General features: G+C 43.6%; 1 protein-coding gene across 1 annotated transcript in view; it reads right to left on the reverse strand.

The window, feature by feature from the left end:
• Nucleotides 1-6133: 6133 nt before the first annotated feature.
• Nucleotides 6134-16982, reverse strand: part of LOC117228925 (uncharacterized) — a 176583-nt gene continuing 165734 nt past the window's right edge. Inside the window, exon 4 of the mRNA XM_076525749.1 lies at nt 6134-11054. Within this exon, the coding sequence (XP_076381864.1) occupies nt 8801-10885 (2085 nt within the window). The 5' untranslated portion in view covers nt 10886-11054 and the 3' untranslated portion in view covers nt 6134-8800. The remainder of the gene's footprint in view (nt 11055-16982) is intronic.

The raw sequence follows: 16982 nt of genomic DNA on the forward strand, positions 1-16982 counted from the left end.
TGATTTATAGTGGTAGACAACAGTATTCATACAACTTTAAAAACACAATACATATTTTACAACTGGACATTATTCAATTTAATTTATATAACTAATATAACATATCAACTTATAAAAAATATCATTTTAAAAAACTTTTTTATAATCCAACATACTTTTCGTTTTATCATTCTCTAGCAAAGTACTCAAAAATGTACAAGTTTTATTCCAATTTGAAAAAAGAAATTATAGCGTTTTTGTACGAATAATTTTATATCCCGCTGAAAATGTCGACGCGACAGCAATCTTTTAAATAAGGGAAAGAAATAAGCGGAATACAGTAATGTCTCCCTAATTAACGCTCAGATTCTGCACAAAAATGGATAATTTGGGAAGAGGAGATACGATTATTCGAGTCTCGCAACTCGTTTTTATAGTCGTTGACAATCGACAACCATAAGAAACGCGCCACAAGGCTCGAACAATCGTATTTTCCAAAATTGTCCATTTTTATGGACAATCTGAGCGTCAATTAGAGAGACATTACTGTATTATGAATCCTTCCAGCAACCATTTTTGAGCCGACGACGATCCGATCGATCGATTCGTTAGCGTGCCTGAAAATCGTATACGGAAAGGGGAAATCAGGAAAAGAGCGATCCGCGGCGAAAAAAGAAATTGCACGCGGAATACATCGCGCCGGAACGCGGCGACGATCCCGTGAAATCGTATTCGCGTATCGGACCGCTATCCGATGCGTAGCATCGCGTAACGGCTCGAGAAAAAGTGCGGGAAACGAGCGTTGCATCGCGGAGGTCAGAGTTTTAGAAAGAGGCCTTAAGGTTGTTACGAGCAGCGCCGTAGTAATTACACGTTGCCCCGGCGCGATATTGCGTTACGTGCATGCATTACGCACATAGTTCGGCGCGCGATGCGGCAGCGAGAAAAACGATACGTCCCGCGGCGGACGATAAATTCCGCTCGAAAGCCTTGTCGGGATGATTGCCTGGGTGAGCTGTGCCACGACGTTTATCGCGTTTCACGCGGGACGTGATAATCGACTCGATTCCCGATTTCGGTCTCGTTCCGTGCGTCAGCTATCCGTTTCGCGATTTTTTGTCCCTGTACCGGGCGCGACGCGTCCGACAAATTCCGAAACGGAACTTCGAAAATTTCTGCTGACGAAACTTCTGCGAAACCAAATCTCTGCATATGAAATTTCAGCACATGAAATTTCTGCATACGAAATTTCAGCAAATGAAATTTCTGCATATGAAATTTCTGTAGAACGAAATTTCAGCACATGAAATTTCTGTATACGAAATTTCTGCATATGAAATTTCTGTAGAACGAAATTTCAGCACATGAAATTTCTGTAGAACGAAATTTCTGCATATGAAATTTCAGCACATGAAATTTCTGTAGAACGAAATTTCTGCATACAAAATTTCAGCACATGAAATTTCTGTAGAACGAAATTTCAGCAAATGAAATTTCTGCATACGAAATTTCAGCACATGAAATTTCTTTAGAACGAAATTTCAGCAAATGAAATTTCTGCATACGAAATTTCTGCAAATGAAATTTCAGCAAATGAAATTTCTGCATATGAAATTTCAGCACATGAAATTTCTTTAGAACGAAATTTCAGCAAATGAAATTTCTGCATACGAAATTTCAGCACATGAAATTTCTGCATATGAAATTTCAGCACATGAAATTTCTGTAGAACGAAATTTCAGCAAATGAAATTTCTGCATACAAAATTTCTGCAAATGAAATTTCTGCATACGAAATTTCACCAAATGAAATCTCTGCATACGAAATTTCAGTAAATGAGATTTCTGCATACGAAATTTCTGTAGAACGAAATTTCTGCGCACGGAATTTCTGTAAAAGCAAAGTTCTACAATCGAAATGATCAATGAAAAACAATTATCCCACTTTGGGATTTTTGCTTTATTTGCTCAAACAATTTTTATTTCGATCAGAAAACTCGAATCTCTTTCTACATTCTTTGCACCCTTAACACTCGCACAGCGATTCATTTTGACAATGATGGAACCGACTATATATACTCAGGATCATTTGTAATTTTATTTATCAATTTCTGCGAACATATTATTTAAGATATTCTTCGACACATTAGTTCTTCTATAAACTTTAAAATTAATCATGTGAAAATTTGAATTATTAGATCGTTTGTAAAGTTGTCTCGCTCTTGTACGAGAAAATAAAGCACGATTTTTTAGTATTCAGAACAAAAAAAACGAAGACGAAATACAGAATCAAGTGCTTGTTAACACTCTTACGAAACGAAATTTTATCGTAAAACGAAACAACTTTTCGAACGATCAAATTAGTTTAACCGAAACCTACTTTCTGAATCCACGCGAATTTCGACGAAAGTTTGCCGAATTTCGAAGGTCGATTCCTAAAAATGTTCTTTTATCAAATAACGTTTAAAAAGAAAGACCAGCTCCCATTTATCAATACTTAATTTCTAAACGTAGGACATTTACAAAAAAAGAAAAACACTGATCAGTTCCTGGAAACATGATGACTGTAAGGCTTTTATATTCACTGGGCGGCAGTCAACGCGTTTCTAGATCATTATGATTACGCCTCGGATTTTATGCATTCAAAGCGCATTCATAATTGGATCACGTGGTTCAATTACTGCGTTGAGTCATAAGTAATTTCCGTCACGGATAGCAAAATTCAATGCATAATAAATGAAAAAATGGTAATTTGTAGTTTTTTCCGTTTCGTAATGACTGCCACGGTTAAAAATAGGAAAGCCAATTGTACACGTGACGATATTCTAGTTCGAATACGTGTCACGAAATGTAAAACTCAATATTCTTGGTACAATTTTATTGCTATTACTAGTAACGGACGTATTTTCCTGTTTCGCATTATGAAAATTTCCGCAAGAAATAAACTTTGATTATTAAAACGAGAAAACAGAATAAAATGGCGATACTAACGGTGCTTCGCGTGTTCAATTATTCACTGCTACTTCGTAACCAACTTAATTAGAACGCCAAAAATTAGATCTGTACCTTCGAACCGCTTTTTTCTATTATTCGAAAAACAATGTTTCCAACGGTAGCATTCGACGATAAAAAAGAAAGTTTACGTTTATTTTTGCAATGTTATTTTTCGCGGTACCTTTCGATCGTTTCCGCGACGAATGAAGATGGAAACGAACGAACGGAGTAAAATGGCGGTAACGATGGAAAATTCATCCGCTTAATTATTCATTCTACGAGCGAACAAGTTTACTAGACTGCAAAAATGAAGTCCACGTTTTCGAATCGCTTTTACTGCAACAGGATTTTTAATCAGAAGAAAGCGTTTTCGATTTTCCTTTTTCCGATAACTCATTATGTGCTCGAATCTTTTATTTCGCCGGAACGCGGCTAACGGCGGAAAGAGAAATTTCGTGTTCGCATGATTATATCGTATCGCTGAGATATGTTCGCGTCGAGATTCTAGGAATTGATGCATCGGCGAATCGAGCCGTAAAAATTTCATCGTCCGCGAAAGAAAATGTCGGCAACCGGTCACGAGAGCTGAAAAACTCACACAACGAAATCCTGCGTGTAATTTCTTCCGTTCTCAGCCATTCTTTATCTACCAACACTAATATGGAGAACGAACCTTTGTTCTTTGCTATTTATTGTTCACCATATGAACGAGCCGTAAGCATCGGGTTTCGATTGATCGTTGAATACTAGGAGTGCCATTTTATCGTTTACTTGAATTACGTAGTTAAAGGTTTAACAGAGTTGAGAATTGTTCGAAACAATTCTAATAATATTAATAAATATTCTATTCTATCAGTTTTATTCTAAATGATTATTTTTTGAATCAATTCCTGTACAAATAATTATAATAATTATATATAATAATAATAATATATATAATTATATATAATAATAATATTAATTATAATCATATATAATAATAATGTTATATATAATTATATATAATTATTGGATAATAATAAATAAATTTTTATTAGAAACTCTTCCCAACTCTGAAGTTTGATAATTTTATATAGTAAAAAATTTAGTAATTTCAGCTTGGTAAACATGTTATAAACTATCGAGATAGCAAAACTTTCGAGTTTAGCAACTTTTTCTAAAAACAAGTACCAAATTTAATCAGAGAACAGTGAAATTAATTTATAAAAACGTATTTCGCTCTACTCCGAATTGCGAAGAACTTATTTCAGATATTCTTTGTATAGAGCAAATAGAGTATAAACAAAATTCTCTGTTTCGTACGCCATTGGCAGAACAAATTGCACAATTTCTTTTGCGAAAATTTGCGGTTCGCGCGGTGATATATCCGAGACAAGTACAAATACGTAAAGCTGAGAAATGCATGAACATTCGTGCATCACCGTGGCCATATGTTTTTCCAAGAAGAAGTGAATTTCAAATATATGTATCGCCCGCGGCGCTCCTTGTCGCGCTTGTTAATTGGAAATTGAACTTTACGAGCGTAGATAAACCAAGGTATTAAAACGAACACAGTCGTCCCTCGCTTATGGCGTCGATCACGTCACAGTGTCACGATAAAAACGAATCGAGGGTAATACCGATACATGATGCGACGGTAATGATAGAAGAAGAAGAAGCGAGCGGACGGGACGGGTCGCGACCGTAAGGGCTCGTTTCTCTAATCTCGCCTAATACTTGAACAATATTTGACACTTTATTTTGATCCCACGATAGAAATACTTTCGTCTCGTAAAAGACATCGAGATGTGGCGCCACCAGATGGCAAATTGTTGAAATTATTAAATGAACACAACAGAAAATGATTAAAAATCTTGTACATCATAGAAGTGTACTTTTAAGCTCAATTTGAAATTTAATTTAGTCGTTCACAATCGATTAGCTCCACTTTAAAAATTCTTTTAAATTTCAGAGTAACAGCGCTTGATTCACCCTTAGTTTGTTATATTCTAAAAATATATTAAAAATCTTGTTTCACGTTGTATAACAAATAATTTATTATATCACATATAATGTTTATTTATATAATGCTATTATGGAGTTAATCGATTTGGCAAACGAGCGGCACGATTATCGAAAATTACGATCGTTTACAATTTTTCTGAAATACTGAAACATTATATACTATCGATAAATGCGGGAAGACAAAGGGAAACCGATGTTTCGGAACGAAATTAGAGGAACAACCGTAATATGGCGTCGCTTCCGTTCAGCCTGCTGTGTTCGGCATGTTGCGACAAACGTGAGAAACCCACGAAAACGATCTCCGGAAGGTCAATAAGGCAGTTTCGCGCTGAAGAGAAGACAAAAAATTAGGGGCGGCCGGGGGGTTGGACGGGGATGGAGGGGAACTAATACTCGTATTCAGACTTATTTCTAAAGGCACCGGTAACGAGGATCGAGATAATGGATGAAAGAACGAGCGAATGCATTAATATCCGTCCTTCGAGGTAATTAATGAAATCCGAGGCGGGAAAAGAGAAGAATGGCGCGGCTCTTCCGGTCGTAAGTCTCACGTGCGCTCGGCCTTTCGAACCGGTTGATCGGACACAGTCTGGAAAACCCGAACGTTGCTCAACTGGAAAAGATTTTCACTCGGTTTCGAATGTTCTGTCGGCAGCTCGCACATGAAATGTCGACTTCATGCAACGCGACACTGGCTTCGTTATCTGTCGCTTCTGGCCGTAACCTTTATTCTGTGGACTGTCGTACGAACGTTTCGAAACGAATTTCGAAAACGTCGATTTTAGTGAAATTTTTATTTCTTTTAGCAACGTCCTCGACAGATTAGAATCATCGCGTTTCATTGCTTTTTGCCAGGATTTTTCAATTTCATAGGAAACGAACCTGCTTCCAAATTTCGATTGGAATTCATCATTGTTTACCGTAAAGGTTAAAGGTGTTTGTTAGGATGCTATACACAAAGTTTTTAGTTCTTCAAATAAATCTGAGAGAAAGGATTTTTCATTTCATGCTAGCTATCCAAACTACAAGAAGAGTGTATGAATGCTTCCTGGCCTTCGCGATAAGTAATCGTTTGGTCAACGAAGGAAACTTTTCTTTAATTCTAATTTTAACAAAATGACATAGAAAACTCGGAATTTACATAAAGATCCACAGTCTACCTGTTATCAATGTCGTCTTTTTTATTTAAAATACGATAAAACTGTAACAAAAAATGGTAGATCAACCTATAAGAGATCGGAGTCTATTCTTTAACAGTTAAACAAATGTAGAACAAAAATTTGTTAAACCCCGTACATTGACTTAGGTTTGTAAACGTTTATAAATATAGAAAAGAGAATTCAGAGAATTAAGAAACTGAGATCAGGGACAAAGAAGTAAAGACTTCTTAAATCAAACGGCTTCGAACTCAGAAATCTCCATCAATATAAAATATTCCAGAAAGAAAAAATGAAAACGAGTGCAATTATTGATATCAAACCGTTCGAAACTATAGTACGATAATTTTTTACGCATTCGCGCGGAATAATCTTCCAAATGAATCTCGTCGTTCGCGAAATTAATTAATAGATATCAATACGTTGCATTTGGCAGTTTTCCCCTTAATTCTACATCCTGCGAACAGGCCGTAAGTGAGTTTTCGAATAATAATACTTGCACGCTGCGCCGTCTTAATAACGCATGAATTCCTTCGACGCATTTTGCGCATAATGTATACAAAATGACTGCCGCGGGAATAGGTTAATGGCGCCCGAGAGTCGCCATCCGAGAGCAATTAAGTTAATTTGCAGTTCCTTCAATTCCGTCCGTAGCGTATATATCTGCGAAGCACGAAAGGTGAAAGATGAACGACATTTCATGTGCGGCGGCGATCCAATCGAAAGCTCGATCGTCCTTCGAAGATTTCATCGGATGAACGAGCCGGCAGAGAAAACTCTTCTAACAGGGCTCGAAGAAAGTCTGAAGTGCGTTCCGAAGGCAGAATTCCTCGCAAAATCGTCCGTCAAACGAATCGCTTTCACTCTCTTACGAATAACAGACGGCGAGACACGCGAGCGCCGCGCCGGCCGACCGACCGAGCGGGCGAAGCGTGCGCGAGCGCGCGCGCGCGCGCGTCATCACGCGTTGAGTATGTATCTAAATCACAGCTCGTGCTACTAATTACTTATAACGTTATATACCTTTCTCGATACTCCGTTACTTACCGATCACTATGTTACTTCCATTAGTCTACTATATTTATCATTGTGTGTATACGTACGTAGGGTGACGAACAAAACATAAAAAATAGAGCGGGGGAGGTGGGGGGGTTCGGGTTCGTGAAAGAAAAGGAGAGAAGACAATAGAGCGAAGAAAGAAGAAACTCGAGAGAACGATAAAAATTAGAATCATCCTATGTATAAAATAACGTTAATATCTCATAGTGGTATTAAATATCGTTGATCGATGGGCGATCGTCGATCCACGCGCCACGAATCCTCCCTCTTTCGCGCCAATGGGGGTCGTCTTAGGAACAACAATTTCAACCCGCGGAGCGTGGCCACCGTCGATCGACGATCCGACTAATTGATTACGTGGTATAAAAAAATAAAGGGCGTGCACGCCTTGCTTATATTAGATTTTCCCTTCGTGAATTTATCGACAGAACGAGCGTACGCGTAATATCAATTCGAACGTCCCGCGGGGCGAGTCACCGAAATATCCGTAAATACCGAATTTACAGAGAAACAAGGCGGAGCCGTTCTTCCCAAGGTCATCGACTTCTCGAAATCACCGACTCCGCTAAACGTTCGCCCGAAATATCCTACTTTGAATTAAATACGCGCGGCAAACATCGTTCGCAAAGCGACGACCTTGATATCGCTCCGTCGCCGCTCTCCTTCGAATTAACATTCCTTTTCCGGTAAATTCAAAGAATTTCGCGGCTCGCCCCAAAACACAGATATCACCGGTTCAAACCTCTCGCAGGCGTCATCAAAAATTCGATATAATCAATCTGAAAGATCGTTTCGGCAATTGAACACAGAAACGTTAATTCCGACTCTTCGAGCGCCAAGTTTTGGACGCCGATCGGCGTCCTCCGCTCGCGATCGTCCTCGATAGCCGAACAATTGGACGCGCATCTCGGAAGCCCCGGGGGTCTGAACTGGCGACAGGAACGATCGTCGTGGAAGCATTTGGGGCTCGGTGTTGCCGTGGATAAATTCACGATTCGCGGCTTTGTGGACGGTTTTCTGCGATCAGCTGATAGAATCGTTGCCGGCGAGAGGACGGCGACAGGGACGCCACCGAAATAGGGCGTCGCCTACCGATCTCCGCGGCTCCACCGGGCTCGATACCGGACGCCTAGCGTTCGCAGAGCTCGTTAATTAAATATCGACGGACCCCGATGCGTACTCCGATGCGTACTGGGTGTCCATCGGCGCTAAGATTCGTTCTAAGACGAGTGGGCCGATCGCGAGAAGGGGTCAGCTCGACCAACGTTGGACCATAGACGCGTCGATCCCGCGATCGTTGCCATTGGTCATGGTTCGCTCTGTGCTCGGGGTTCTAACCTCGTTGATCGGGAACGATCTCTCGTTCGGTGACACGAAGACTGAAGCGCCGGGGGAGGGAAGAACAGAATGGTAGGACGGAAGACAAAAGTAGAGGGACAGCGTGTGGCAGAGACAGAGTGACAGATAAATAGAATGAGACAAAAAAGAGCTATAGAAGAGAAAGAAGACTCGCACCGTGCCCCTTTCGGAAGAGGAGAGAGGCAGCAACGACCTGGTACGTCGAGTTCGACGGGGCATCGAGCAATCGGCAGGGTCCCTCCAAGTCGACTAACTAGGTGGATTGCAGGCGTTCCCCGAAGGATCGACCGAGACCGGGTGCGACTGACTCCTGTTTGTCACGCTGCTGCTGGTGGTGGTGGTGGTCTCCGCGGACGGACTGGGGTTCCCGCTGTTCCCGTTGTTGTTCCCGCTGTTCCCGGTGGCCTGCTGCTGGACGCTGGGCTTCTGCGTGACGTGGGTCTGGTAGTGCTTCGCCAGGTGGGCCTTCTGCCGGAAGCTCTTGCCGCACAACGAGCAAGCGAAGGGCTTCTCGCCCGTGTGCGTCCGAATGTGAACGTTCACGCTGTACTTGTCTTTGAACCCTTTGCTACAGATGCTGCAGTAGTGCAGCGAGCGTTCCTTGCGCTGAACGCTGCCCGGTGACCCTCCGGACGCGCCTTGTTGCTGACCGCCGGCGCTTCCTCCGCTTTCCGAGCCGCTGTTCCCGTTGCTGGCCGCGTTCGCGTTGTTATTGTTCCTGTTGGTGCGTCTGCAGTACTTCTTCGGCGCCTTGGCGGGCACCACTCTCGTGGGAGCCAGCTGGAGCTGATTGGTCGTCTGTTGCTGTTCCACCTCCGCCCGAGCGGTTGTCTGCTGCTGGAGCACGTCTTGCTGAGCAGCCGTGACCACCGTGACCGTGCTCACCTGGCCCAAGTCCGCCGGTAGAGTGATGGTGCCCAGGCTACCGCTGGTCGGGTCCAACGTGTACATCACCGTGGTCGTCGCGGAGACGTTGCAGACGGGTTCCAAGCTGCAGTAGGACTCCACCATCTCGTTGGCTATGCTCTTCAGCTTCTCGTAGTCCCCGGGACGGTAGGTCGTCTGGTCCAGCTGGGACAGCAGCAGGTCCTCGTCCGTGCAGGTGTGCATCGACTCGTCTTGTTGTTGCTGTTGCTGCTGTTGCTGTTGCTGTTGTTGTTGCTGCTGCTGTTGTTGCTGGTCGGCGACTATCTGCAGGCCGGGGTTATTCGTGACGGGCATCGACATGGCGGTGCCCTGATTGGACGGCGACGAGGACGACACCACCTGGGTCGGGCCTGTGTACAGCTTCCCTTGGAGGGCGCTTCTCAGCAGACTCTCCGCCGAGTCGCCCGCGCCCACCGCGACCGCAGCCGCCGCCGCCGCAGCAGCCGCCTCTTGCAGATTCTGATCCGAGAGCTTCCAGTCGTTGTTGTTGTCGCCGCCCGTGCAGTTGCCGCTGTTCGAGGAGGCCCGACCGCACAATTCTTTGCTCTCGACGAAACCGCTGTCGTCGGTGGTATACTGCGACGACGCCACGGAGAAGCGGTCCGGGTGAAACCTGTCGTTGACCGTCCGCGACACCTCGCTCACGTTCGTCGTCTGGTCGTGGTCCGGCTCGGCGGAGGCCGGCTCCATGCTCAGGATCGCGTCCAAGTCCAGGTTGGGCCGCAGGGTCCAGGAGTCGCTGGACGTCGGTGCCGGGCTCTTGCAGCAGTCCAACGCGTCCATCGAGTTTGCTTCGTTGTTCAACACGGTCAGAGTGTAGATTGCCCCGTCCGTGTTCTGTCTGTCGTTCGTGGAACATCCTCGGCCTACGGCTTGATGATGGTCGTTCGATCCCTGGTGAACGTTCACCGTGTCGTTCCCATGGCTCTGCGCGTTGGCGTGGGCCGACCAGCAATACTTGTTCAAATCCTCCAGCAGTATGTTGCAGGTCTGCTCTTTGCTCTCGTCGGTCCCCCAGTAGTCGCAGTCCGACTGGTCCATCGGCGTCTGCTCGTTGCTCTGCTGGACGTTGCAGGCGTTGTGATGGGCTCTCACGTGGTGATGGTGATGATGATGGCCGAGGGAGCTCGTGATCGTCGAGACGGGCGGCAAGGCGGTCAGCGTGTTGTTATTGGTCTCTTTGATGAACGGCGAGCTGTGGAGGTCACGACTGGTCTCGTGCTCCTCGTGGCTCTGCTGCAGATAACCCATGCTTCTGCAGGTGGTGCGATGAAGGAAGCTCTCCTCGTCGGAGACCCCGTCAGCGGACGCGCAGTGCGGCGGCGGGGAGACCACGAAATCGAAGAAGTCCGTCTTCGGCAGATCCTCCCCGCCCCCTCCCGGGGCGAATGCCTCCGTTAAATCCATCGAACCGTTCAAGCGATGGGTTCTCGTGGTTGCTTCTTTCTCAGGGTCGGGCCACCGGTGGCCTTGCCAGGCCTTGCTTCGATGGATTGGTCGCGCGGTGTCGGGCAAACGTTTCAGCAGAGGCTCTGGTGCCTCCTCGACCACCGCATCCTTGAACTCTGGGAACAACCTGAACAGACAGAAGCGGAGCTTGAGTGAAAGTAGAAACATTTCTATTATCGATATCAATGGCTCGACCCGATCCACCCGCTACGAACGAACCATCGACTTTCTCTTCGGAGCACAATGCAACCTCCCGCGTCAAACGTCCGTTACTCTGTTCGAAAAATTGCGTTTTCTTTTCTTTTCTTTTTTTTTATTTCGCGCTCCGACGTTTCATAGGCGCTTCTCTCGGATTTTTGCGCGATCGTTACAATCCTAGACGTGAGAGCGCGTCGGTGTATTAATCCGCGTGCCTACCTCGGTGCGAAAATTCACACACTTTCTTTTTTTAGATACATATAACTAAACGTTTTATTTCATTTGTATCGTAGAAGCCGCTCGTCTTAAATGCGACGCTACAAATGAAAGGCAGATGGTTCGGTTGGAACGAAAATGGATGAACTATTGATCCAAGATCTTTTACGCGATTATTGCTGAAGAGAGTTTATACGACTTCCGTGTGAGGTTCTTTTTGTCGCGTAGTTACTAATGTAATACATTAGAATTGATTAGCTTGCGTCGAAAGTTGTTTATGTAATGTTTTATTATTTCCCAAATATTTAGTTGTTCAACTGCGCCGTTTAAAAAGTTATTTTAAATTCGCGTTGGTAAAGAACGACGCGAATTTTCTGGACATCCTAATATTTACTCCATATCTTCTTCTTGTAATACAATATTGCAATAGTGATATACAATCCATCTTACTTTCTTCTTTCTTTAATATCAATTACATGTGTTTCCAACGGTTGCAATCGATACGTATATATATATTATTAATATTTACGATTATTAATACCACAATTGTTGGATATAATCCAAAATCCTTTGTCGAATCACGTTGCCAATTCTAAACGCAAAGATGATTCAAAATCGCCGTTAGAACATTATCACCCGTTTTCTACAACCTTTCTATACAATCTTCGCCTTACAAACAGTAATTTTCTTTCTTAAACTTCGCACATTATCGCCGACTTGTTTCCAGAATACAGTAAATTCTCCCTAATTGACGCACAGATTGCGCACAAAAATGGACAATTTGGGAACAGGAGATACGATTATTCCGGCTTTGCACCATGTTTTTATAATCGTTGACAATCGGTAACTATAAAAACGAGTCGCAAGGCTCGAATCCGCAAGGCTCCTCTTCCCAAATTGTCCATTTTTGTGGACAATCAGAGCGTTAATTAGGGAGACATTACTGTAATCTGCCCCAGCCTTATCCCAATTTACGCAATACCAATGCTACGAATGTTCTCCGTCAACCGATATCTTCGCCGTCTATGCGACGATGCAAAAAGAGACGATCAGAAAACGAGTGCACGCAACGATCCGAGCGAACGATCATTTCAACAAGCGGCTCACAAGCATTCGCCGACGAACAGGCGACCCTACGAAACGATCCTCGGGCGTCAACGTCGGAGATTTCGTGTAAAACGACGTCGATCGTCGTTGATTGCCAAGGGTACCGGATCAAGTGTGAAAACCCAGCGAGAGATCCTCGTGCCGGGAGCACCGGCAAGGTCTGCTCCGTCGGTGTTACCGATCCATACGAAAACCGGATCGAACGTGGAGCAAAGTTGCAAAACCGTGAACGGTAACGGGTGAAAAATGCCGATTCGCCGTCCCTCCCCTTACCGAATCCCATAGAATCCGAGGACAATGGCGCATACCGCGACGCCGTGTCCCAGATTTTCCAGCGTTTTCTTAGGCGACGGGCCAGCGGAATAGGATCGCTGCGACGCGCGCGCGCGCGCGCCAGTGCACGAGCGTACGAGCGCACGAGCGCACGGGCTTGCAGGCATTAGGCCGAAGAGCAGGGCTGGCTCTCTCGCATGCTCTAGGCGTGGGAACGCACCGTGGCCGTGTATAAATTCACTACAGCCATAGCCGGCGAAGTCAGCCAGCCAGCCAGCTAGCCGGTACCAGCGATCGGGCACCACGTACTCTCCGGGAGTCAGAAGGAATCGAGAAGGAGAACGCGGGCCCGGCCGCGGGAGAAGGACGTTGGATCGTTGAACAGGAGAGAAATGGCGCGCTGTCTAAAGGCGGTGGCGGGATAGAGACGGAAACGAGGATAGATACGAAGACAGGCGAGAGCGAGAATAGAGCGACCGTGATAGAGAAGACGCGGAGACGGAGAGACGGAGGAAGAAAGACGCCGGGACGCAAAGACCAGAAACGTTTGTACACGGACTACGCGTCCATACAGTCGCACCGGTTGGTATGAGGCATAAGCAACGCTTGCGCAACTTCTTTTCCGCGAGCTATCATACTACAACGCACTGTACCAAATTAATGCGGCAACAGTGCAGACGCAAGCCACGCTCCGTGCGCTGGCTGCGGTTAAATGCCAGCCACGGTGTATAACAATTGATCGAGGGCCGTTGCAACGTCGAGGCTTGCTAGCTTGCTTCGCTTTGCTAGCTGGCTCGCTAAGGCTTGCTCTCGGTGCTAAGGCACCCGGATGTCCGAGGACGGAACAGTCTCTCTCCGCGTTACGAAATCGAGTCCTGGAATCGCTTGTGCACTAGATCATCCGCGCTGATCGCGCTGGCACGCCGCACACGGACGCGCCAGCCGATTTTACGGCTGTCGTGGATTGATTGGATCGCGGACGAACGAGGTAAATCCGCTTTGCCGATCTGACAACTTTGGCCGGGGCACGCGGGCTTCGCCGATTCCGCGCCGATTCTTGGGCAACCGAAATCTACTCGCCGAGTCGAAGTCAGAGGAATTTCTTGGATCCGCGAGGGAATGATGGCCGAACTCTTTTTCTTCTTCTCCGACGTTTAGATTATACTGAAATTATATGTACTGAAATTCAGTATAAAAATTTAATTCTTATTCGATGAATATGAAGTTAATTTTGTCCGGAAACGGACGAGAGGCACAGCAATTGGTCAGCTCTCAGTAACCAGCTCCACTAACAAAATGGCTAAACTTTTTCGTGTTACATTCTTCATCTTTAGATTGGAATACATCTTATTGTTGTAAATTGTACTCATTCATGTTCGGAATAAGTGCATAAAATCCATAGCCTACATATGATGCAGATAATATCGAAAAAATACAAGAATTCTGTTTAGTGTGATAATTAAAATATTTTTATTATTCATTCTGTGAACAGTTTTTACATTGCTGGTTTGAATATTCTGAGATTTTCAATACTTGTCACAACGAACGTAGGCACAGTTTGCGATACATAATTGCTATAATTTGTAAATTAATAACTTATGTGGAATTGCATACTGAATGGAAATATGACGTAAAAAAGCATTATTATTAGAAATTTTATCTATCATCCAAAGAATGTAATGATTTTACCAAGGTCGATGTAAATCGTTAACCGGATATAGTTAGATTTCTCGATCGTTTGGAACGCGACGAAAACGGATGTGAATTTACCGAATCGTCAACGTCATTAATCGTTCAGGTATCTAAGAGCCGATCAGACCTGTCAAAATTTCCAGCGTTATTTTAAGACGCGATGTCGCCGCCGTCTGTTTAATGCGAGAATAAAATAGCGAGCGGGATGTATATTTCTGATTAATGTCTTGTGTGGCATTTTCAATTACGTAATCGCGCTATAGTTGTGAAATAATTGGTCGCGAAATTTAGGACAAGTGGAACGAGCTCGGCAGAAGGAACAAGCCTGTTGAAATCGTGTCAAAGACACAAATTTAAACTGTCAAATAATCATTGAATAGAAAGTAGAATATTTTGATTCAATGAATGGATTATGGATCTTTATGCAAATTACTATTCTCATATATCATTTAACAAAAAATGGAATTATAGCAAGGTTTCATAAAGAAAATAAAAATGCTACCAGAACTTGTTAATTCATGTATTCCCTTAAATTTTTTAAAACTTGCATGCGTCGTATATGCATGAATATTTACAATCTAGCAATAAGTATTATTATTATATTTATCTTATTTTTACCACAAGGAATCTTTTAAAGAATGAGAGAAATTTTCCTCCTATTTTGGTCTTTCTAAAATTAAGTGTAAAAATGCAACTTTCTGTGGTTGTTTTGGGAATTTCTAGTATTACTATCTTTATTAAAAATAAAACTTATAAAAGGATTCTTCAGAATCTCAACGAGAATTTGATAAACATTTAATTGCTATATTTTTGCAGAAATTGAATGACGCACGAAGCTGTACGAACGTGTGAATAAAAAGTGGGAAATACTCCCGAAGTATGGCGATATACTAACAGCGACGAATGAGTCAGATTTGGAAAAGCCGCGCACGACTTTCGAGACAAGTAAGTTTAACACATTAAAAAGCAATGAATCTCGGTGCTTTAAATACAACAATAGTCGATCGAACAACGTGTCTGAATATTAATACGAGTCGCTGTCTATTACCATTCTCGTTACTGGTTTGTATTTTCCATTACGAGTACTTACGTATTGCTTGTTCGTTTCTCTCGCGATCAGTACGCCTTTAGATCACAATCGGCATGATAACTCATCGATGATCTTTTAATGTCGATTAAATGTACATACGGTGCCTGACATTTACAATCGTATGCATACAGTTCGCGTAATTGCGATCTAATTCGTTCCTCTATAAAGATCGGTTCACCATTTTCCAGTGTTATATGTTTAACCTTTAATAATCGGCAGCATTTTTCCATGAAAATCAGTTCAACGAACCGAGCAATTTATGCCGACTGAAAATCAACTCTAATTGGAATGTTAGAAAAGTTCGGCGAGTCAGCGATTAATAAACCTCTCACCGTTCATTTCCTTTACACGGTAACATAATTAGTTAGCGCAAATAATTTCGTCCAGCAAACTGGAACAACCTAATTAGAATCCGAAAATTTATTAGCCCCTCCAAATATTTTCCTTCCAGTTACCTGAACCAATCTGATTAAATTAAGTAACTATTGCATGATTTACTGCAGCACCAACCAATTTCTAGAAAATGAAAGCTGTTTCAGGGAGACGTAACGGGGTATCCGTTCCTTCGATCTTGTAAATTCTAGCTCTGATTTAATATGATATCTGGTTGGACAAATTAATTTTCCACGCTAGATACAATCAGTCGATAACTTTAATCATTTAATTCCTTGCAGAGCGACGTTTAATTAGTAACGTTTAAATTATTATTCCTTTTTTCATACACCGCACGGTAAAATATATAAACAAAAACACAAATTCTTTCGTTTATCGATTTCTATAAAATTTCACATTACAGTGATTTTGATTTCAATTCGATCGAAGAATCGAGTCTGCCTCTTTTCAAAATAACTGCTGGATAACATGTTTTCAATTTCTTTTGAGCTATTTCACTTCGAAGCCTTGAACAACGCAGCTAAAAGTAATTACAAGCGTACTGTCGCAACGGAAGAACTTCGGCAACGATCGCAGAACCGACTTATTATAATTTCGTCTCCTTGGGAATTATTCCACTGGATGATCTTTCCGGAAGAAAAAGTTGCAACAGAACAGTTACAGCAAAAGGTGAGACATCAGCTTGTTAGCCGTTGTTAATGACCCCCCTTGTTAGCCTGAATCCAACAAATTACTCAAAGATACGTACTTCTCCCCAATTAAGCAGAACATCCAATCAATGCCCGATTCCGTTTCCAGTTACTTGATCGCTTCATTAAAACGTCTCGATCGGGCCTCGGGGAACAAGAAAAACGAGACGAGCGGGGGGGAAAAAAAATCTCGAAACCGGAAATTCGACGACTGCCTCGGCGAGCGCTGCGGGAAAAGCCGGAGCAGGTGTCGATCGGTGAACCGCAAAAAGGGTTATGAATTCGAAGAAACCGTGACGGTTATCGGTTCTCGTTAGCCAATTTCGTCGCCGCGCCGGTTGTTTCCGCCGCGGCACACCTCTCGGCCGGGCAAACCGATCGCCGGGCCCCCCCCTCC

Source organism: Megalopta genalis, chromosome 12, assembly GCF_051020955.1.
Source record: "Megalopta genalis isolate 19385.01 chromosome 12, iyMegGena1_principal, whole genome shotgun sequence".
NCBI classification, from domain to species: domain Eukaryota; kingdom Metazoa; phylum Arthropoda; class Insecta; order Hymenoptera; family Halictidae; genus Megalopta; species Megalopta genalis.